The following is a 24,126-nucleotide window of genomic DNA, read 5'->3' as shown; positions in this document are numbered from 1 at the left end:
GTTACTTTTCTAAAAACTTTTTCAGTTCTGCATGTAAGCACTAGTGTGCAGCATCAGAATAATTGATAAATAATATCTAGTAAAAGTACGTTTAGATATTTCAGTGAAAGTTTCAAAATAACCACTAAACAACCATAAAAGTCACATTCTGTAGGTACTACAAATGCCTTGCTTTTTGGGCAGCAAGTTATGACGAACTGAAGGGGTCATTCTTCTCTGAGAAACTTAGCATGCAAATTTCTTTTGTCACTTCCATTGCAAAAAATCAATATCCTTTTGTTTCAAAAAACAGGTGCAACTAGTCTCCCTACTTTCCATCACATTATTCTGTATGGCTGAGGACACAATCGCTGGCAAATTTCACAAAAATGCTATCTCCTCTCTCAATTATGCATAATTTTCCAAATTATTTAAAATGAGAATTGAGAAGAATGGTGTGCATAAAAGTACGTTTTCAAAATTTTGATAAATAGTCTGTGAATTTGTCTACACATGGGAGACATGGTAGACTTCACTCAGGGATCTCCGAGGATACAAATCGCAATGAATTATGGGAAATCTACAGTACTGTGTAACTTAGCAATAGAAATTTTTTGACAAAATGTCATGTGACCCAATTGACCTTTGACCTCAAATATACATATATGGCCATAACTAAGTAACCCCAAGTGCTACACCCTTCATATTTGGTATGATGGAGACCTTAAGACAACACATCCTGTACCTCATTAATTATGCGCATATCTAATTCTGAGCCAGCCCATAGAGCTAGAGGTCTGATTTTTGGTATATAGGGATAACTTAGCAATACCATTTTTTTAACAAAATGTCATATGACCTTGATGACCTTTGACCTCAAATATACATATATGGCCATAACTAAGTAACCACAAGTGCTACACCCTTCATATTTGGTATGATGGGAGACCTTATGACATCACATCCTGTACCTCATTAATTATGCGCATATCTAATTCTGAGCCAGCCAATAGAGCCAGAGGTCTGATTTTTGGTAATAGGGATAACTTAGCAATACCATTTTTTTAACAAAATGTCATGTGACCTTGATGACCTTTGACCTCAAATATACATATATGGCCATAACTAAGTAACCACAAGTGCTACACCCTTCATATTTGGTATGATGGGAGACCTTATGACATCACATCCTGTACCTAATTAATTATGCGCATATCTAATTCTGAGCCAGCCAATAGAGCCAGAGGTCTGATTTTGGTATATAGGGATAACTTAGCAATACCATTTTTTGACAAAATGTCATGTGACCTCGATGACCTTTGACCTCAAATATACATATATGGCCGTAACTAAGTAACCACAAGTGCTACACCCTTCATATTTGGTATGATGGGAGACCTTATGACATCACATCCTGTACCTAATTAATTATGCGCATATCTAATTCTGAGCCAGCCAATAGAGCTAGAGGTCTGATTTTTGGTATATAGGGATAACTTAGCAATACAATTTTTTTGACAAAATGTCATGTGACCCCGATGACCTTTGACCTCAAATATACATATATGGCCATAACTAAGTAACCCCAAATGCTACACCCTTCATATTTGGTATGATGGGAGACCTTATGACATCACATCCTGTACCTCATTAATTATGCGCATATCTAATTCTGAGCCAGCCAATAGAGCTAGAGGTCTGATTTTTGGTATATAGGGATAACTTAGCAACACAATTTAACTTGCTTTTAGTTATTGAAACTTGCTATATACATCAAAGATACTGTGATATAACATTATTGAAAGTCAAAAAGACATTTTTACTTCAGCCAATTCCTAATTTGCATATTAAATGAATTTTCATACTTAGGGATATTCATCTGAATTGACTTGATCAAAATTGATGTAACTTGCTATGTACATTCAGACACTGTAATACAATATTATTGAAAGTCATTAATCATTTTCTCTTCAGCCAATTCCTAATTTGCATGTTTAATGAACTTTCCTAATTAGAGATATATATCTGAATTGACTTGACCAAAGTTGACAAAACTTGCTACATATATTGCAGATACCATGATACAACATTATTGACAATCATTAAGCATTTTTACTTAAGTCTATTCCTAATTTACATATTTAATGAACTTTGCTTATTAGGGATATATACTGGGATTTACTAGATCAAAGTTGGCAAAACATGACAACATTGATGATTATACCTGGTTAAAACAATATAGAAAGTCATTTCACATTTTCATGTCAGCTAATTTACAATTTGCATATCTAATGAGCTTTCACAGCTCGGCATATATGGTTTGAAGGACTTGGCCAACGGTAATTACACTTGCTATATAAAATGGTGATACAATGACAGCAGTCAAAGAACTTTAATATTTTTTTTCAGCTAATTACATATTTGTATACTTCATGACCTTTGAGAATTGATCGGCGGTGATTATTGTTCATTATGTTGATCATAATACTTTCAATGAAGTTGCAAACATGTGCAAAGGTTCAAATTTACACATAACTGTATGAAACACGTGAGCATTTTCAGTTCATATCTGGTCTGTAGTACATTTTGACGCACGTATGTAGACCAAACGCTACCCTTCCCATATTCGCATATTCATCATAAGGTGCTGAACTTTTTTGCGTACAAATACATTACATCATAAACACTGTGAAATTTGGTAGATAGTGAGGGCAAACTTCTTTGCTTCATAGTTGTATCTTTCGTTTGGTGAAATCTAAGAACTTCCCATAAATTAATAATTTCCCTTTTGGAGAGAAGCTTTGCCATTAATTGCACTCTACAGTACACTACACTTTACTTCAATTGGATGTTTAGGGACTGGTCAGTTTCTTCGGCCTGGGGGGGTGGATTATTTTTTGCCGACGTCAAAAAGTGGCTGACCCCCCCTATTCCAAATTTGAAAACAGGGTGACCCCCCTATTCCAAATTTCGAAAACAGGGTGACCCCCCGGGGTGCGACATAGGTAAAACAAAAGGTGGACATAAATTTTATATATATATATATATATATATATATATATATATATATATATATATATATATATATATATTATATATTACATTTTACATATATTTATATTTTAAATAGTCATTCTATGTTTTAATGAAATTGTTGACATGTCAGTTGTAAGATAGGAATTTCAAAGTGTCAATTTTAAAGTTTGAATACAGTACATTTTGAATGAGCTGTATTTTGAATGAGCTGTGAATGTATTTCACACTTTCAATGCTTAACCAGATGTCCTGAACTGTTGTACAGAAATGGATGTCAATCATTAATATCAAAGAGGAAAAAGCAGTGAATCAAAAACTTTGATGGGTGTTAAGACTTGCCAACCATCCAATTAAATCTCCTGAGGAGCCATAGAGAGCTTTTTTAGCCAAATCTGATGTGTACAGTGTCTGAGAGGACCTTTTCTTGTAACATTGAAACCATAAAAGCACAGCTAATAATGACAAAAACTGCCTTTTTTAACTGTTATTTTGTTCATAAAAAAAGCATCTTTCTACAGAAAACCTGTGACACAAAGGAAAATAATTGCATCAATGAGAAGGAAAGATATCTTGTCATTTTTCTATCTCTAAAATAAGTCACTGTATCAAATATATATTGTGAAATATTTGTTCATGTTGCTTTCTCATACTGAATTCTCATTGAGAGAACAGAAAAGTATCAGGAATTTGTCATCCTTTTCATATGAAATGCAGATTTCATAATGGTACACTTTCACTTAGCAAACATCAAGATATCTCTGATTTATTAAAGTATGGCGCCCGAAGGGCGCGCCGAAAAATATGAAACATCCTTATATCTCTGATATATATGCCTTGTATATTAAAGTCATGCACCTGAAGGGCATGCTGAAAAAATGTCTGATATATTAAAGTAATGAGCTTGAAGAGCACGCTGAAAAATATTGAACATACAGATATCTCTGATGTATGTATGCTTGATATGTTAAAGTTTGGCGTGCTGAAAAGTATGATTGATTATTAAAGTTACGCGCCCGAAGGGCGAGTCGAAAAATACAACTGAATGATGAAATTTGTGGCTGACACTAGCATTTTAGGCAATGATGAGCCTGTGTCAAAATTCAAAAACACACTGACCCCCCCCCCCCCCATCGGGCATTTCAAAAACATGGTGAACCCCCCATCTCCAAAGTCAAAAACAGGGTGAAACCCCCCCCCCCCATGAATCCACCGGCTTCCCCCAGGCTGAAGAAACTGACCAGTCCCTTAAGGTATCATATGCATTTGATAGTTTATGAAATCCCTAGCTATTCTCCAGTGCACTATCACAAGAGAGATCAAACACACACCTCAAGAGTTTATTATGCCCATTTGTTTCATTGTGATGTCGGTATTACAAGTTTGATTTCATAAACTGTTAAGTGAAGCCAAATTCTGTCGAGAATTACATTGGCAGCATGGAGTTGATGAAATAATACATATCAACTGATATAAGAATGGATACAACGTCGATATAAGAGATATTACCTGTGATATGTACTCAGTTTAGCGCTGAAAATTAATTTTTATAAAGCTCTGGTAGTGATCACTCAGTTTTGGCCCATGCGGTGGGCGTAGCCTAACTAAGTGGTCCTATGTCATAGGTTGGCGTGTGTTAGTCTGTATGTGTGTCTGGTAATATGTCTCTGTGTGTGTGTATGTGCGTACGTGTGTGTGTGTTTGTTATGGATTGTGTCGTCAATATTTTCAAACTTGTACATCAAATGTCACGTTATTATGTACACAGAATCTTTAGGATAGAAGCTAGATATGATTAAGTTTTGGGGGATGTTGTTTGCATAGTTCAGTAGGTAATAATTTTTACGTAATATTTTTTAACTTATTTTTGCTCATTTACATAGCAAAGGAGGATGCACTAAATTATGAGGAGTGGGGCACAGTAGACTTGGAATAGCTGTTACCGTGACTAAGGTTTTTAGCTCGTGTGTTCATTTGAATGATCTTTTGTGCTACTGATGTTTTAAATTCTCTGTGTATATCTCTCTCCGTTTGTTTGTTTGTCTATCTGTTTGTCTGTCTGTCTGTCTAAGGATTATGACAAAAAATGACACTGTTCGTTTGTGTATGTAACTAACTTTCTTCATCGCAGATATATATCTGGATTGACCCGACCAAAGTTGACAAAACTTGCTAAATACATTGAAAATACTCTGATATAACATAAGTCCAAGTGGTTTAGCATTTTTGCATTACTGATAAGTAATTAACGTATTTTATACCACTCCATGTCATGTGACCTATTGTTCTTGCCATCCACTTATCCCTGAAATCACGACTGCCATCTATTATTCTTATGCAAATTAGTAATCAGTCACACTTTTGTTCATATGTAAATAAGTAATCACCACACTTTAATGAAAGAAAATCATTATTTTATCAATTAAAGTGTAGTGATTACACATTCAAATATGAAAAAAAAGTATGAACGATTACTAATTTGCATGAGAAGAATAGGTCCAGTCGAGATGCCTAAAGCATTCACACACATTCAATAAGACAATAAAGACAAAATTTAAACTGATATGTTATAACATCACATTTTATAATTCAATTTTAACTTTCTTTGAACCATGCTCAATATCAGCAACATGATTTGTTGATTAAGATCTGTCTATTTTTTTATTCGGCGTCTTCTTGGTTTGGACCAATCCAGTCTGTTTTGTTATGTTGTTTCGTAGCAACTTAAGAAACTGGTTTACTTACAGCTTCCTCTGATTTAACACTAGATGAAAATGGTAGATGTATTCGACACATGCTTTTGTAGTGAGATCAACAAACATTTGAGGCGCGTAAACCGTCATCTGATCCATGACCTTTTTGTTCTTTGATAAGCTGCTCATCGAGTCCCTGATGGTAAAAAGATGTTGCCACGTTCACCTGAAATTATCAAACACAAAACATATGTCACAAATAGCATGGAAATAAGTACAGCCTTTTTATTTAATACGTTTGTGAAATAGAGGAAAGAAATTCTGGAATATTGCCACACACACAACAAAACATTTTGATAAATGAATTTAATTTTATAACTTTACAGAATTCGTGTTATGATTGTATAAATATCTTAGTAAAAGAAAAATTACCTTGCCAGAATGTCTGGTGTGATGGCCTTCTATCCAAGCCATCTCGCACATTTGCTTCGCGTAAAGACGCCTACTTTCTGGTAGGAGAACTTGATTACCCCTTGGTAAGGTTTGTCGATAGTACGGTCCTGTCGACGAAACATCGCCAAGTTCTTTTTATAAGTTGAACTACACATCATGGAGTGGATGCACTCTGTAGTAGCGGCTGCTCTTATAGGACAGTTTTCCCGTGTAAAATCCACTTTGGTTGTTTTTACGTGGCCGTCCATGGGCCACTAGGAAGTCTCTAGGGTCATGAGATCAGACAAGTTGACAAGATCCATCGTGACCAAGTGAAAACACGAAAATGGCATTGAAAGCCTGATGCATTCACGATGCAATCACATGCATCTACAGACAGAATGCCTTCTCCCTAGCCAATAGCCAAAACGACAAAGGCAAGCCATTTTATTTAACCAATCAGACTAAAACAGTTTCCTTCTACACAGGTGCATTATACCACTCTGTAGCCCTTATTCAAATGCAGATTTGCAGTTGACCAGAGCCCTTGTCCTACTTGTCTGGGATAGGTCATTCTCCCAAACTCGCATGCCAGGTGCATAATGACCTCTGTGAACCTTTCGACGTACAATGGGTCGCTCCATTCCATTGTGGGTGTTCAAATGAAAAGTCGACAATTTATTGGTAGTAATTTTCAAATTTTAGAGAAGATTGGCCTGTTTTTCGTGGTATAAGTCGTTAATCGCACCTCGTAGGTGAGCTGTTACAGTTGTAATCACCATACTTGTGATCAGGAACTTTGTAAAGATCACTCTGCCTTTGGCCTCGTGATGTTTACAAGTTCCTGACCATAAGTGTGGTGATTACAACTGGAACAGCACACCTACTCATGCGATTAACAATAGGTAAACGGACGAGTAGGAGGCGGTTTACGGAATTTAACGGTACAGTTTGCCATTAAAACTCCGAGGCCCACAGGGCCGAGGAGTTTTATGGCAAACTGTACCGTTAAATGCCGTAAACCGCCGACTACGAGTTCGCTTACCGTGTTATACCACGACTTTGCTGAGTTTTAGAGCCTTGTTTGCACGCCGAATGTTTTTATTTGTAGTTTTATGCAGTGCAAGTTGAAACTTTGGCAGGAAAACATTGACGCGTTTTGACACCTTGTTGAACGAAAGTATAAAAAAAATAACCCATGATTGGATAAAACAAAGTTGACATGTGTTGCTATTGTAGTGCGATGACGTGGTTGAGCACCTGGTTTGATTTGAATTGTATGAATTATGTTTGATTGATTGGTTGGTTGAATGAAGTGAAAAGGTGTTTGCAGATCGACGTTAGAGTCACGCTTTGCTCATTTGGGTCGAAAACTTTGAGCAGCATACACGCAATTGCCGAGTCGCTCTACGTATTTCGATGTGGCGGATGAAGTACAAATGAAAGCTGTATACGGTGCACGTCAACTACCAAAGTCATAAGATGGAAAAGAAAAGTCCCCCTGTCACGCCAGTGCTAACGGCCACAATCGGAAGACCAAGCTACACAGCCACGTCAGAGAAAGGCGCAACAGAAACTGCAAGTACAAAAAAACAATATGTCTAGATCCACAATGACTGTGGTACTGCGTGTGTGTTTGCCTCTAGCTAGATTTAACTTTACCAAAGGTGACTGAAATCTCCACATTCAGTGTTTGACAACTGACTTTGAAGTCTTAAATTTCAGATTCGAATGATCGTGATAACAATAACCTTAACACAGAAGTGATATTTGCAATCAATACCGTTATTTCTCACGGTGACCTGTAATTGATTTTGAGATGTACAGTCGTGAAAAATTAATTCAGTCCGGTGAGTCGTTTAACGTGTGTTTACTCTGTACTTGATGGTGAAATAAATTTCTTCTGGTTAATGTCTCGCGTTTGTTTTGTTTTTTACTCGTCGCAACGTGACTTCTTTTGTTTAAAAAGTGTCCATTTTACAAGTTCTTTTGTTAAAAAGTGTCCAATTTACTAGTAAACCGGACAGTTTTTAACAAAAAAAACTGTCCGATTTACTAGTAAATTGGACACTTTTAAACAAAGAACTTGTAAATCGGACACTTTTTAAACAAAAGAAAGCCTGGTGGTAATAATAAAATATTCGGTAATGGAAATTAGAAAGCATGGTTAGAACAATGGGCACGAGGCGGAGAGTGGTATAACTATACTAAGAGACTTTCCTACTAAGGAATATATATCAGTATAGTCTTGACCAAAGTTGACAAAATGCCATGTACATTGCATTACTTCAGTGGTGAAATACATGTCTACTACATGTAGTATTTTCAATATAAACATAAGGTATGAAGTTTCTGACCCAATAACAAAGATGCCACATATTTGTATAAGATAAAGCCCGAGTACGAGGGCTCTTCTGGTATATAAAGTCCAACCCAACGATAAAATGTCGAGGCCGCAGGCCGAGACATTTATCGTAGGGTTGGACTTTATAAAGTAAAGTAAGCCTTTATTGAAATCGTATCCCAGTTTGGATCTTGATCATAAAGTACAATAAAGGTTTTGCAAAAACAATGAAAGAGTATATATATTATATATATATATATATATATATATATATATATATATATATATATATATTATATATATATATATATATAACCGTACACTCTGTGCCCAAGTTCAGAGGTTGCCATAAAGCCATTATGGTGATAACCGGAGGGCACATTGTATACATTTTGTGTATTTCGCTCACTGCTTTAATAGTAGTTAGAGCACTCTGAGATTGTTTGGGCAGCCTCTTGCGTAATATAAGGGGCGTTCACTGTTGGCACTATGCTTCGCTCATGGTATGTATTGCCGTTGGAGCACTCTGGTGAGTCCATATTTTCAATCCTCAACAATGTGAACCGTACACTCTGTGCCCAAGTTCAGAGGTTGCCATAAAGCCATTATGGTGATAACCGGGAGGGCACATTGTATACATTTTGTGTGTATATATATATATATATATATAAATATAAATATCTATAAATATTTTATATACCAGAAGAGCCCGAGTACGAGGGTTTTATCCGACTTAAAAACTATCGCCCCTAACTGATATATTTTGGTTTTCAATGTGTTTACGTCAACCGTCCCCTTTGTCAATGTAACATGTTTAGGATATGAATTAAAACTTTTATTTGTGAAATAGCCTTCCAATGTAATGGAACATCCTATAAATGCCCTAGGGCACATTATTTTATGTTTGTACCACAGCATATGTTGCGAATAGCCTTCTAATGTAATGGAACATCCTATAAATGCCCTAGGGCACATTAGTTTATGTTTGTACCACAGCAGATTTTGTGTTGCAGCTGGTTTCCGCTATGTTACCAAATTTGAATATTAAAACGTACCAGATGTCTACAGAATATGACATGTTCACTTTTGATTGGACAGTACTTTACTATGGCGCTGTCATTCGTTTCTGGAATTTGGTGACCAAGGCTTAAAATACGAGTAGATAAAACATCCTGAATTGAGCACTCTGATTGGTCAATCAACAGTAGATAGTTTTTAGGTTTCATTTAAGCAAGTATAGTTGACCAAAGAAGACTGAATTTCGCTCGTTATGGAAGTCCGAAGTGTATATGTATTATGCACATATTTTTGTATCCCCATAGTTTTGACATTATTTTAAATAAAATCATAACAAAGCATCGATGTCAAATATTTCAAATCCAGAGTGTAACCAGAGATTAAATTCCTAGCCGTACTTTGTTGATAAGCTGTATTATCTTTATTTACTTAATCTGACCTGATGAGTGGGTTTTGTTTCTAGGGTAAATTCATCTACATTTAATTTTGCTTTGCAGACATGCGTATTTCGCATCTATTTCTCCAGTTAATAAATGATAAAGCACTCGCCAATCAGTTGTTTGAGGCGTCATCTAATGGAGCTTATGTTGTAAAGTTGGAATAAATCGTAAGTACAAAGTTCAACATTGTAAACTGCAGGACAAAGTCGTTGCTGACGTTGTGACGCCAATTTTTAGGCAATACAGGTGGGTATTTCCCACTTGTGCCATAAATGCTGGATTTGCATCATCGAAGCCGGCCAGGCCCCACACTCCACTTGTTTAGTAAACGTTATGGTGTCTTGGAATATTTCGCAAAGTTTGGAAAGCATACCTACCTGGGGAATTTGTGCGCACATGCAAAACAGTGACGCCGAAAAAATGTTTTTAGAACATTGTATTTCAATCAGCTTGGTTGTTTCAGTTGGTCGTCTTACTGATTTTGTTCGTGAACCACTTGTGAAAGATGGATGTTGTTCGTGTTTGAAATTGAGCAGACCAATTTACACATACTTGGTTAGATAATTGGAATTCTTTGTTATCGTTAATGTGTAAACTTTAAACGCAAACATAAACCTGAAATGACCCCTTAAGTCTAGCGTGATGAAGAGAGCGTCATAACATGGAAATCGCAGCTGTCTTAAGAGACTTAAATGATGATTTGATGAATATTTGTTGTATGGTGATGCGCATTTATAAAATGGTGATGCACATTCGTTGTATGGTAATGGGCATTTGCTATACGGTGATGCGCATTTGTTATATGGTGATGAGCATTCGTTATATGGTGATGGGTATTTGTTATATGGTGATGTGCATTTGTTATATGGTGATGGGCATTTGTTATATGGTGATGGGCATTTGTTGTATGGTGATGAGCATTTGTTATATTGTGATGCACATTTGTTATATGGCGATGGGCATTTGCTAAATGGTGATGCATATTTGTTGGTGATGGGCATTTGTTATATAGTGATGTGCATTTGTCATATAGTGATGGCATTTGCTATATAGTGATGGGTATTTGTTATATGGTGATGGGCACTTGTTATATGGTGATGGGCATTTGTGATGTAGTGATGGGCATTTGTTATATGGTGATGGGCATTTATCATATGGTGATGGGAATTTGTTATATTGTGATGGGAATTTGTTATATGGTGATGCATATTTATTATATAGTGATGGGCATATGTTAAATGTTGATGGGCATTTGTTATATTGTGATGGGCATATGTTATATGGTGATGGGCATTTGTTATATGGTGATGTGCAGTTGTTATATGGTGATGTGCATTTGTTATATAGTGATGGGCGTTTGTTATATAGTGATACACGAATTTTAAGTGAAATTAAGCCAATACGGCGAAATATGGCCCTTAAATACCGGAGATATCGCGGGTCTTCATTTTGTACTTTTGACTTTGACAGATTCGGCAAGCTGCTAGTATTGGTTTAGGATTGTTATTTTCAAATAGGCGCAATTATTTTCGGTTTAATGATTCATATGACCATTTTTGATAAAGTTGTTGATGAATAACTCACTCCTTTACTAATTGAATCAATCACGACGAAATAAGTACGATAAATAGTTGCGCCTATTTGAGAATTGCAATCCGAAACCAGTACTAGCGGCTTGCCGTATCTGTCAAAGTAAAAAGTACAAATCAAAGACCTGTGATATCTCCGGTATTTAAGGGCCATATTTCGCCGTATTGGCTTAATTTCACTTAAACTTCGTGTATTGTGTTTGAAATGTTAGCGGCCATTGTTATATCATCAAGTCGCACAGCCGAGTATTCAGTTGACTCCGATGTGATAGTAATTTGGCGTGTATTATGTCTGAACAGCGTATTTACTGCGTACTGAATACTATAACGTTCGATCCGTCCTTGCCGGTTAGAGTTTATTGTCCCTTTAATCTTAATTCAGGGGTCTTGGTCTTCGGTCTTCGATCTTCGGTTTTGGTCTTCGCTCTTAGGTCTTCGTTTTGTACATCCGTACCATGTCTTTAGCCCCGGCCTTACATATACGGTAATCGAAGCATGTCATTCATTTCGTGGTCACAGAGATAGCCGTGCAATGTCGAGCAGAATTGTTCAGAGTTCAGAATCCGCGACGGTACTGTTGCTATTGTTGCAAATTCCTTTGGTATAAACTGTAACTTAGCTGCAGTCAGTGTCGCCTATGGGCCGTGCCACGGGTCGGCGCTGCGCTACACAGCCGCCAAGGCAGAAAAGCCGGCGCACTGCCCGTCGGCTACAACTATTGCAGCTACATGTAACTTTAACCGATCCGACCGTGAAAACCAAACACACAACTTCGCCAGACAGTCCTCCCTTGGGATTCCGCCGGGCTTCCTGCTTGTCAATGGACGCTTTCTTAACCCTGATTCGGTCGTACCGTAAAATTCTATAAGGAAAATGCCCATTATAATTTCAAAAAAGCCCATCACAACATAACAAATGCTCATTATAATATTGTAAGTACCAATCACTATTATAACTAATGCCCATCACTATAAAACAAATGTGCATCATCATACAACAAATATGCATCGGTATGTAACAAACCTGCATCACTGCATAAATAATGCGCATTACCATATTACAAACGCCAAACACTGTATAACAATGCCCCTCACTATATCACGAATGCCCATTACTATATAAAAATACAGATCACCATACAACAAACGCACATCACCATATAAAAAAATAAACATCACTGTATAACAAATGCATATTAATATATAACAAATGCACATCACTATATAACGAATGCTAATCACCATATAACGAATGTGCGTCACCATATAAAAAATGCACATCACCATATACAATCGCCCATCACCATATAACAAATGCACATTACTATCTAACAAATGCACATCACTATATAACGAATGCTCATCACCATACAACGAATGTGCATCACCATATAAAAATGCATATCACCATATAACAAACGCACATCACAATATAACAATAGATGATTTTCCGTCTCGTATGAAATCTCGCGAGATGCGGCATTTCGGTACTTTCGACATCGACACAGGACAAAGTTCACACAGGACAAACTTTCACTCAGAGTCAAAATGGCGGTCTTTGTGTGCAGACGACGTCGCGTCGTCGTCGGATTTCGTTTTCATAGTCTGCCGAGAGTTTTTAGTCCCCACGGACACCGTCCGGGGGGACTTATAGGTTTGGTCATGTCCGTGCGTGTGTGCGTGCGTCCGTGCGTGCGTGCGTGCGTGCGTCCGTCTGTGCGTCCGTCCGTTCACGCAGATATCTCAGAGATGCCTGAAGCAATTTCATTCAAACTTGGTACAAGGATTACTTCATATGTCGTACAGATGCACGTCGATTTGTTTTGTGATACGATCCAATATGGCTGCCAGGCGGCCATTTTATTACGATTTTTTCATGTACAGAGCCATAATTCAGGCATGTTTCAAGTGATTTTATTCAAAGCTGGTACAAGGACATTGACCAATATCATAGATATGCACGTCAATTCTTTTTATGATACGATCCAATATGGCCGCCGTGCGGCCATTTTGTTACGATTTTTTCATGTACAGAGCCATAACTCAGGCATATCTCAACCGATTTTATTCAAAATTGGTACAAGGACATTGACCTATGTCATACATATGCACGTCACTTTGTTTTGTGATACGATCCAATATGGCCGCCAGGCAGCCATTTTATTACGATTTTTTATGTACAGAGCCATTACTCAGGCATGTTTCTACAGATTTTATTCAAAGTTGATACAAGGACAATGACCTATGTCATAGCTATGCACATCAATTTGTTTTGTGATATGATCCAATATGGCCGCCGTGCGGCCATTTTGTTATGATTTTTCATGTACAGAGCCATAACTCAGGCATATCTCAACCAATTTTATTCAAACTTGGTACAAGGACATTGATCAATGTCATACATATGCACATTGACTTGTTTTGTGATTCAATCCAATACGGCCGCCATGTGGCCAGTTTATTACGTTTTTTCATGTCCAGAACCATAACTCAGACATGTATCAAGCAAATTTATTCAAAGTTGGTACAAGGAGATTGACCAATGTCATACATATGCATGTAAATTTGTTTTGTGATACGATCCAATATGGCTGCTGTGCGGCCATTTTTTTATGATTTTTTCATGTACAAAGCCATAAGTCAGGCATATTTCAACCAATTTTAATCAAAGTTGGTACAAGGACATTGACCTGTGTCATACATATGCACATTGATTTGTTTTGTGATTCGATCCAATATGGCCACCATGTGGCCATTTTATTACGATTTTTTCATGTCCTGAACTACAACTCAGACAAGTATCAAGCAAATTTATTCAAAAGTATTTTTATCACAGACCTAATGAAGAGGACTCTTTCCTCTCTGAGGACCTGTAATCAAAGCACCCATTAACAAGTGGGGACTGTGTCATCAACGATGACTTGTTTGTTTATCACGACTTAATTTTGATAAAACAGTAACATGGGGGATTTTGACAACCTCACCGTTCCACAGTTGAAAGATTTTTTGCGGAAATTTGGTATCTCAACTTGGAACTACCGCAAAAATATCCTCGTTACTCTCGCCAAGGCTGTCCGCGATGCTGGTTTTGAGGAAGACCCAGATATGACTGGTCATGATCCCAAGAGAGATGTTTCCAAGAGACTAGCTGATCTTGGCTGCAGTTTCGACAATCCGCTCAACCTCCCTGGGTATTCGACGGATTTTAGTGCTATACCGGACTTTGGACTGTGCGACGTCTTTAATTATCTGATATGTCACAGATCAGACTACGACAGGAAGAAGCTAAGGGCTTACAAGTCGTATGAGGACTTCAGACTTTGTTATGATGGTCATGTCTTCGACCTACAGTACACACAAATATCAGAAGCCAGTACATTTGGCGCGTTTAAAGCCCAGGTAAAACCGACTCAAAAAGATAAAACTTATCTCAGTAAGTCTACATACACATTATGGTTTCTAATGGATAAGGCACACTCAGAAATCATGGCTGCCTACTGTGAATGTCCTGGAGGGTAAGTGTCAATATTAATCTTGTTAATTATGTAAAGTTTACGTTATGGTAAAGCTGGGTCTCGTTCATTTAAGATTGTTGGGATATTTTCATCAAAAGATACACTAAGATAAACTGCCACAATACCGGTATACTGACTTGTTTCATTTGCTCTGGGTTGTTGATGTTGGTTATCAAATTCAACCACTAATTTACTGCAAAGTGTAAAGGTATAAATGGCTTGCATTAAAATCCCACATTGAATATGTATTTGAGTGATTGATTATGTTATACTAGATTGGTTCAGCCCAAAATATGGCAGCTTAACAGGGAAAGTTGGGAGATAAATTGTTAAATGTTTCAAAATATATTTTCATATTTGCATTAGTAGCATGTGTGATAATATTCAAGTAATATATAGAAGTTGTTTAAATGTACCCTTGTCTCAGGAAATTGAAGCTACACTATGAAAGTAACACATTACACATTTCTCCCAATATCATCCTGCTAATTGTGAAACACCATAGGCGGTAGAGTCTGTCTGTTAGTGTTAGCAGCTTATATCATCTTTCATTTAGTATTGTTTAATAATATATTTAAAATACAATGACTAAAGTTACTAATGGTGATGTTCTTTTTTCATTACAGTGCTGATGGTGCATGTCGCCATGTTGCTGCTGCCCTCTATGAAGTAGAGAGTTTTGAAAAATCCTCAGTTACAGATGGTCCATGTCTCTGGAAAAGACGTCCAATGGAACATGATCAGCCTGTTCCAATTAAAAGATTAAAAATCAAACAAGCACAGTGAGTTTTTTTCTATAATGTTCATAGTGTTGTGCCACTTTGTTGAATGATCACAGTGTGCCCTCTGACTAACAAACTCAAAGAAAATTTTTGAGTCAGTTTGAATAGTTGCTAATTTTTCTGGAGTCACCATGTATAATTTCCTATCCAACTGAAAATTTTCTTGCATCACATGACTGAAAAGACTGGCTTCGATGGCACGCTGATCCATAAGCAGTATAATTTTTCAAATGTTTGCATCGGTTTGAATCGAAAGACACTTTTGATTGATAAAGATACTCTTATATGAACGCTATAGTTTTTACATAAAAATTGTTGCTGGTTGGTTACTTTGGTATGATTAGTAACACTTTTCTGATCAAAATTCAAATGTCAGTGATAGCATTCACTTTGTCTTCATTTTGTCTATGAGCTGAAGACTACACATGTTTAATTTTTGTGGAGTTGAACAAAAAACTGATATATTATACAGAGGAAAAAGCTAAAAACCAATAAAGTTACAGCTACTGGCCCTTTATAATATTATAGATTTCATCTGTTCAATGTTCTGTTCTCCATTTCCAGTTATAGTGTGCCACAGTTAAATACACCACAGGACAGTGATTTTGACCCAAGACACCCAGATGACCGAACACCATTATCCCAGATACAACAAGAATTGTTTGCCAAAGGCCTTGCACAGGTAAGCTGGAAAGTGTGTTGTACGCTATATACAGGGCTGAGCAAATTCTAGTGGCGTGGGGAGCTGGAATCCACATTTTAAGTGGTACAGTGGATGATTTTTTTTAGATTTTTGCCAAAATTTTAATTAAAAAAAGTGTAGCTATGAAATGTGATTTCTATTCAGTCAAAAATTATAAAAATTTACAGAAAAAAGTCACAAAAAGTAGTAAAATGTTGCACTAAAATTCTGGCAGGAAAAATCACAGCAATCAAGGGTTAAACTCTGATTGAACATACAGTCAGGTAAAGCAGATGAACTTTTAAGGTTTTTAATTTTATTTTGATACTGTTCAAAATTATATCACATGTTTGCTATTTGGATACTCCATTTGTAACTGTCATGCCTCTGTTTATTTGTTGCTGTCAGACCAAACTGGGTAAGTGTAGTATACATGTAATATGTCTGACTCAGTATTTTTAACAATATTCTTTCTGGTACAATCCTCTGGCAAATCAACACATATAATAACTTGTTCATCCTTGTTGCCTGGGTGATGATCAACTTGGTGGTTCAGGTGATACAGTTACTTGCTTTGTGTAAATAATTATGATGACTTGTAAGAGTGGTGAAATATCATGTCTATGCTTCAAATTTGCTCTCATTATGTTTTACAGATATCACCAGGAGCAGCTGCTCTAACTTTGTTGATGCCTCCAACCTTGGGAAATAATCCTGAGAGTGAATCTGCAGAAGCTTGTTTACATCTGGCTATGGTGAACAAGTTACGTATGTTTTTAAGGACCCACCTCAATGAACATCTTAAAGCATCCACCCAAACATTAGCTGCTATGTTTGTTGAAAATGTCCAGTACACAAAAGAGGAGGTGGAATTAATAGAAAGACAAACAGTTGGTCAGAATGAGAACACTATCTGGCATGAACTTCGGAAAGGTATCATAACAGCATCACAGTTTAGACAAGTTACAAGTCGGGCAAACACATTGCTGAAAGATCCATCTGCAGATCCCACAAAAACTGTTGACAAAATACTGGGGGAGGGAACCGTTCCGTCGGAAGATTTACCAGCGCCACAGTGGGGGCGAAAGAAAGAAGGTAAAGCCAGGGAGATGTACAGGGCTATAGAGAGAAGAAAACATAAGCATCTTAATGTCAGAGTGCCTGGTCTCAGAGTCGATGACAGAAGACCATTTTTTGGCTGTTCAACTGATGGTGTTGTCACATGTCGTTGTAAACCAAAGCATCAGCCAAAGCTCTTGGAAATAAAGTGTCCATTTGCCCGGCGGTACAAATCACCCAAGGATGCTGCAAAGGATAAAGGATGCCAGGAAGACTTGATGGAAAATGGTCTATAAAAGATACATCCATGTATTATGCCCAGATACAGGGACAGCTGGGAATCTACCAACTGCAGGAGTGTGATCTTGTGATTTATTCAAAACAAGGCATTCATATTATCACTGTGACTTATAATGAACAGTACTTTTTCCATATGGTTGAGAAATTGAATGTTTTCTTCCAAAAATATGTAGTGCCAAGACTCTTAGCTATTGCTTAAGGATATACATGTGATATAATTGATAAATAATTGCAAATATAAATGCATATGTAAGTACCATTGACTGAGTTTTGCTGCAGATAACTGCACTTGAAATTTGCATTGATTGTATCTACTGAAAGTTTTGGTGCAGAGAACTGCACTTGTAATTTGCATTTATAGTATCTACTGAAAGTTTTGGTGCAGAGAACTGCACTTGTAAATTCAATTGATTAAGGTAGCTATATACCTTTTAGACACTTTCAGATTTTTATTTTTTTCTCAATTGAACACGTCCAAAACCCCAATAAAGTATACATTTTCTGAAAGCCCTGATATAGAGCTATCCGACCAAGTACAGTACACGGTCATTATTTGCATAAGAGTCACGTGACAAGCGTTTTGCTGAACCTTCCAAAAACCGGTTTTTCCCGCCTTATGCAAACACGCTGCAAGATTTCCGGTTGGAATTTCTTCATTGACAAGCCTTGACAATATCCTTCAAAACCGTGTCTGGGATTTTCTTTATCTGCCTTTGTTTTTTTTTAATGCGCTCTTAAAGGTGTTAGATGAAGGTGCTTTTCAAGGAATTTTAATTATCGGGCCATATAATTTGAATGGAGCCTCCGGGAAAAAATCGCAGACACGGTTTTGAAGGATATTGTCAAGGCTTGTCAATGAAGAAATTCCAACTGGAAATCTTGCAGCATGTTTGCATAAGGTGGGAAAAACCGGTTTTTAGAAGGTTCAGCAAAATGTTTGTCACATGACTCTTATGCAAATAATGACTGTGTACTGTGCTTGGTCGGATAGCTCTATATCAGGGCTTTCAGAAAATGTATACTTTATTGGGGTTTTGGACGTGTTCAATTGAGAAAAAAATAAAAGTCTGTAAGTGTCTAAAAGGTATATAGCTACCTTAAATCTACTGAAAGTTTTGGTGCAGAGAACTGCACTTGTAAATTCAATTGATTAAATCTACTGAAAGTTTTGGTGCAGAGAACTGCACTTGTAATTTGCATTGATTGTATCTACTGAAAGTTTTGGTGCAGAGAACTGCACTTGTAAATTCAATTGATTAAATCTACTGAAAGTTTTGGTGCAGAGAACTGCACTTGTAATTTGCATTGATTGTATCTACTGAAAGTTTTGGTGCAGAGAACTGCACTTGCAATTTGCATTGATTGTATCTACTGAAAGTTTTGGTGCAGGGAACTGCGCTTGTAAATTCCATTTATAAAATCTACTGAAAGTTTTACTGCGGAGAACTGCACTTGTGAATTCAACTGGTTGCATCTACTAAAAGTTTTGGTGCAGATAACTGCACTAAGTAAATTCCACTGATTGAATCTACTGAAACTTTTTGGTGCAGAGAACTGCACTTATAAATTCCATTGAATGTATCTACTGAAAGTCTTGGTGCAGGGAACTGTACATATTAATTCCACTGATTGTATCTACCGGAAGATTTGCTGCAAAGAACATTTCATTGTGTATAATATAATTTTCTTATAAAACTCATTTTTAGTGATTGAATGTGCATATAATTTCACATTCCAACAAACAACTGTCAAATTATAAAGAATTTTAGCAGAAGTATGGACTTGCCAATTTATACCTGAATTAGTAGTATGTATGTGTGTCAAGGTAGCATATTACTTCACTAGGAAAGTGTCCATATGTATTGTCTGTGATTGGTACTTAATACTGAAAGAAATAAACTCCAATGACATGTAAAAACACATTGTCTGAACTTTATTCATAAAATATAAAAATATTAATAAATATATCTATAAAATGGAAATCTACTCTGTTTTTTCATAAGTTATAAATAAGGAAATTTATAATAAGTAATTATGAAATATATATTAATTTTCTTTGATAAGTGTAATTATTGTTATTATTATTAATTCTTTCTTTCAGACTTTAAACGTGTCCATATAGAAACAATTACAGGATGGGTAAAAATAACAAAAAGCAACTGGTGATTATAAATCCACAGATCTTTCAAAAATTTACAAGAGACTTTTAAGAGACTCAAACAGAGCACACCTTGTAATTTATCTAACCAAGGTTCTGTCAAGATTACACAGTAGAGCACATAGTTTGACTGTTTGATTCATTATGTTTTTGGATTTCAGTGGGAAAATACCTTGAAGAATTTTGAAATTCTTCAGTCTCCCAATTGCCCTTTCCACATGGATACGTGCACTGGCTATCCGCCTGGTCTTTGTCACAGCTGCACTACTGAGTTGTTTTCCGTGCGTAAATGGAGGGATGTTCAAAGTAGCTCCCGAAGAGCTAGTAAATCACGGATAAGAAACCCCCTATCTGCCATTACATCATCACCCGCATTAATATTATTTAGAAAACCACTGTCTTGCACTAAACGTCGATCAGATACTGAGCCAGACCACAGATCAGAAACAAAAGTAAAGGCACCATTAGGAGATATTGAAACTAAAATCTTGAAAGTATTGTTATGTTTGTATGATGACCAAGTAATTCTCTGTGATGAGGGTATAGATGGCTTTTGAACAAAAAATTCTGTGCAATCAATAACAGCAATTGTTTTTTTTGAATTTCTTAAATGATTTAGGAAGAGAAGCTCGTATCTGATCACGTGTAGGCCATTTTATGAGGAAAGACAATTCTTTAAACAGAAACTCAATCCACGTGTTACAGTATCGACTGGCAGTTGCAGAAGAAACCCCAAAAACATCTGCAAGATGGTCTATATCCAGACCTCTCCGCAATCTCACCATAACCATTATGAACGCTTCAAAAGTAGTCAATGCACGTCCACAGCCACTTTTATTTCTGGGAACATTCTGTAAAAGATAGCATGAAAGATTGTAAATCCAATATTGAAAAGGAATTGGTATTTGGCCTTTGACCTCCAGTGCTACTACCACTTGATATGACCCCATGTGCTCAGGCCTATAAACTAATATATTAAGCCAATGAGAATATTACAAAACTGAACTATCACATTCCACATACAGGCTGTGTTGTTCATACTACATGTACTTACAGATGTACTTTCTCCTTTCCACAATGTTATCCTTTCTGCCTTAGCCTGAATCCATCTGAACAAATACATCAGCATCTGTAGTGAAACCAAACCTACAGAGAAAATACACATTAAAATATATTTGTTTTGATTTTAGTCTGTGTATTTACTTCAGTTGCTTGCTCTACTCCCTAAATCATGTTAAGATACCCAGAAACTGTCTGATAAACACACCATCAATACTGTTATTGAAGATTATTGTTGACAAATAATAGTCAAGACCAAAATTCAAATGTGAACAACAATTCTTTATTCACATGTACACTGTAAACTGCATTTCAACATGTTTTAGGAGTAGAGCAAGAAACTAAATTAAATGCATAGAGTGAAAACACTTAAAAAAACACATAAAAATTATAGCACCTGTTCCTCTTATTTTTTGATTCAAAAGAGTATTTGAAGACTCTGAGAAATGAAGTTTGTACCTGTGTAAAATTTACATGACTTGTTGTTTCTCCTCACATCCCGCATAAACATATGTCGCTTCATGATCTTTGTGTCAGTCAATGCTTGGTCAGAATAGGGCTTCAGATGCTCAATGGTGATATCTGTCTGGGTAACTGCATCACATTTTGATGATGTGGCTTGTGATGCTTTGTGACAGATGACAGGACTTGGTGTCTTGTGACTGACAGGGTTTGGTGTACCTTTAATATGATAAAAATTATATGATATGGAAAAATACTGATTATACCACAGTCCCTCTCAATGAAATAACCAACAATTACAGGTTATACAAATTAACAATACAATTTCATCAGAATGCAAAACATTTCTCATAATTTATTTGAAATTCAAATTTTCCCCACCTTTCACTTACTGTGAAATATATTATACTGTTTTGATATTAATTAATTAATTAATTATTTACTTATTTATGTATATATTTATACATTTATAAATTAATTATGTATCTATCATCAAAATGAAAACTCTTCAGAATAAGATGAAAATAATCCACTTCAGAGTTTTTTATGATAAAATGAGAAAAATACTCAGCTAATAATCAGAAGAAAATTTATAAATTGAAAACAAGAACTAAATATATTCTATGCTAATCTAACATAAAAAGACAAGCTGAGTAGTATACATACCACAACTTTGATGTGTAGTGTTGACTGGCCTCAAAGACAGTATAGGGACAGCAGCCACAGGCTTTACTTGGCAGCTTGTTGAAGGGACTGTGCCTTCGTTTTCATTGTTAACCGTGACCTGAGGAAATAACATGAAATTAAATGAATGAAACTAAAACAAACAAGCAAATACAAAAATCGACAAGGTGACGATGGACCATGTTGGGGTGTGATAAACTACAAAGGTTTGGCACGCCTGCTGTTAGTGCTGTCATGTGGGACCAATCTGAAAACCATTCAAAGCAACTATTAGCAGAATGTACAGAAACAGGTTTATTATTCTTCTAAATCCACAGCATCGCTGGGAAAACAAATGCATGTGATGATGATAACGTATACCCCTAGCCCCTGAAGCGATAAATGTACACTGCACTGAGTTATTACAGACCATGGAGGGAGGAGACTTATACCTCCATGAATAGGCGTGACGTAGTTGCAGATTTGGTATCGACGATCTAGCATATATATAACTCACAACTGCGGCATACGAGCTAACAAGGCAAGGGTAAACAACGCGATCTAAGTATGACACTCACCCGTGATTTCACTATCTTTCTCCGCTTTTCGATGGCTGGCGACGTTCGATCTCTGGGTGGTGGCCTCACTTTTCTTTGCTCGAAAATCCTCACTTCTGGTCCCCTTGCAGTAGCAGGTATCGGATCTGGATAGTCCTCAGTCGGACCATTGCCACCAACGAAATGCCGTGAACAAACGTAGGTGTCCTGGGTGATCCGATGCCTACCAAAGTCGTCGGCACGACAACAAGCTCGGATCCAACGATCACATTTTTCCGGTTGTGTAACTGGTTTCGGAAATCGCACAAAGGACACACCTGTCATGTACTCTCTGTGCTGGTACCGTGAATCACTTCTACAGAGAGGATAAGCGCATCGTTTGACCCCCATATTGTTACGCAAATATTGTTTACAGAAATTTGACCTGTGTCGTGTGTCGTCTGCTGGTTGTCAAGGCGACAACTAGATCTCGCGAGATCTCGCATATCGCGGAAAATGGTCTATTGAACATCACTATACAACAAATGCACATTACTATATAACAAATGCACATCACTATATAACAAATGCTCATCTCCACATAACAAATATGCATCACCATATAAAAATGCTCATTATCATATAACAAATGCGCATCACTGTATAACAAATACCCATCACCATATAACAAATGCTCATCACTATATAACAAAAGCAATCACCATATAACAAATGCCAATCACTATATAACAAATGACCATCACCATATAACAAATGCTCATCACAATATAACAAATATGCCTTACTATATAACAAATGCACATCACTATATAACAAATGCCCATCACCATATAACAAATGCACATCACCATATAACAAATGCCAATCACTATATAACAAATGACCATCACCATATAACGAATGCCAATCACTATATAACAAATGCACGTCACCATATAACAAATATTCCTCACTATATAACAAATGCACATGACTTTATAACAAATGCACATCACCATCTAACGAATGGTCATCACCATATAACGAATGTGCATCACCACATAATAAATGCACATCACCATACAAATATGCATCACTATGTAACGCATGCTAATCACCATATAAAGAATGTGCATCACCATATAATCAATGTGCATTACCGTATAACGAATGTGCATCACCATATAATAAATGCGCATTACCATATAACAATAGTTCATCACTATATAACGAATGTGCATCACTATATAACAAATGCACATTAAATAATCATTTTACTTCACTTTAGACAGCTACGGCTTTCCATAGAAACACGTCTTCGCATTTGCTCTGGTTACCGATTCTTTCGGGATAGCACAAAAACCCGTTGCGACAATCAACCGAA

At 36.6% G+C, this 24,126-nt stretch overlaps 2 protein-coding genes across 2 annotated transcripts; one reads left to right on the top strand and one right to left on the bottom strand.

Moving 5' to 3' along the window:
• The first annotated feature begins 14,459 nt into the window (after positions 1 to 14,459).
• LOC139123385 (uncharacterized) lies at positions 14,460 to 17,860 on the top strand. Its single transcript, XM_070689535.1, has 4 exons — positions 14,460 to 15,041; positions 15,668 to 15,823; positions 16,388 to 16,505; positions 17,162 to 17,860. Exons 1-4 carry the CDS (start codon positions 14,488 to 14,490, stop codon positions 17,858 to 17,860), a joined length of 1,527 nt encoding a protein of 508 aa, XP_070545636.1. The 5' UTR covers positions 14,460 to 14,487.
• A 1,910-nt stretch (positions 17,861 to 19,770) lies between these two features.
• LOC139122948 (uncharacterized) lies at positions 19,771 to 23,230 on the bottom strand. The gene is made up of 5 exons (XM_070688837.1): positions 22,785 to 23,230; positions 22,210 to 22,327; positions 21,541 to 21,762; positions 21,077 to 21,168; positions 19,771 to 20,873 (listed from the first exon to the last, which is right to left on the bottom strand). The coding sequence occupies exons 1-5, from the start codon at positions 23,151 to 23,153 to the stop codon at positions 20,598 to 20,600; spliced, it is 1,077 nt and encodes a 358-aa protein (XP_070544938.1). The 5' UTR covers positions 23,154 to 23,230; the 3' UTR covers positions 19,771 to 20,597.
• Positions 23,231 to 24,126: the final 896 nt, after the last annotated feature.

Source organism: Ptychodera flava, chromosome 22 (assembly GCF_041260155.1).
Source record: "Ptychodera flava strain L36383 chromosome 22, AS_Pfla_20210202, whole genome shotgun sequence".
Taxonomy (NCBI): Eukaryota; Metazoa; Hemichordata; class Enteropneusta; family Ptychoderidae; genus Ptychodera; species Ptychodera flava.
Note: the sequence above shows the minus strand (reverse complement) of the source record. Positions and strands in the feature narration are given on the sequence as shown.

Excerpts from the sequence above, each read along its gene's own strand:
- LOC139123385 (XM_070689535.1), top strand. The coding sequence starts at position 14,488 with ATGGGGGATTTTGACAACCTCACCGTTCCACAGTTGAAAGATTTTTTG. Across the intron at positions 15,042-15,667 it reads TACTGTGAATGTCCTGGAGG|TGCTGATGGTGCATGTCGCC; the intron begins GTAAGTGTCAAT and ends TTTTCATTACAG. Across the intron at positions 16,506-17,161 it reads TTGCCAAAGGCCTTGCACAG|ATATCACCAGGAGCAGCTGC; the intron begins GTAAGCTGGAAA and ends TATGTTTTACAG.
- LOC139122948 (XM_070688837.1), bottom strand. The coding sequence starts at position 23,153 with ATGGGGGTCAAACGATGCGCTTATCCTCTCTGTAGAAGTGATTCACGG. Across the intron at positions 21,763-22,209 it reads CACTACACATCAAAGTTGTG|GTACACCAAACCCTGTCAGT; the intron begins GTATGTATACTA and ends ATCATATTAAAG. Across the intron at positions 21,169-21,540 it reads GTCATGTAAATTTTACACAG|GTTTGGTTTCACTACAGATG; the intron begins GTACAAACTTCA and ends TTTTCTCTGTAG.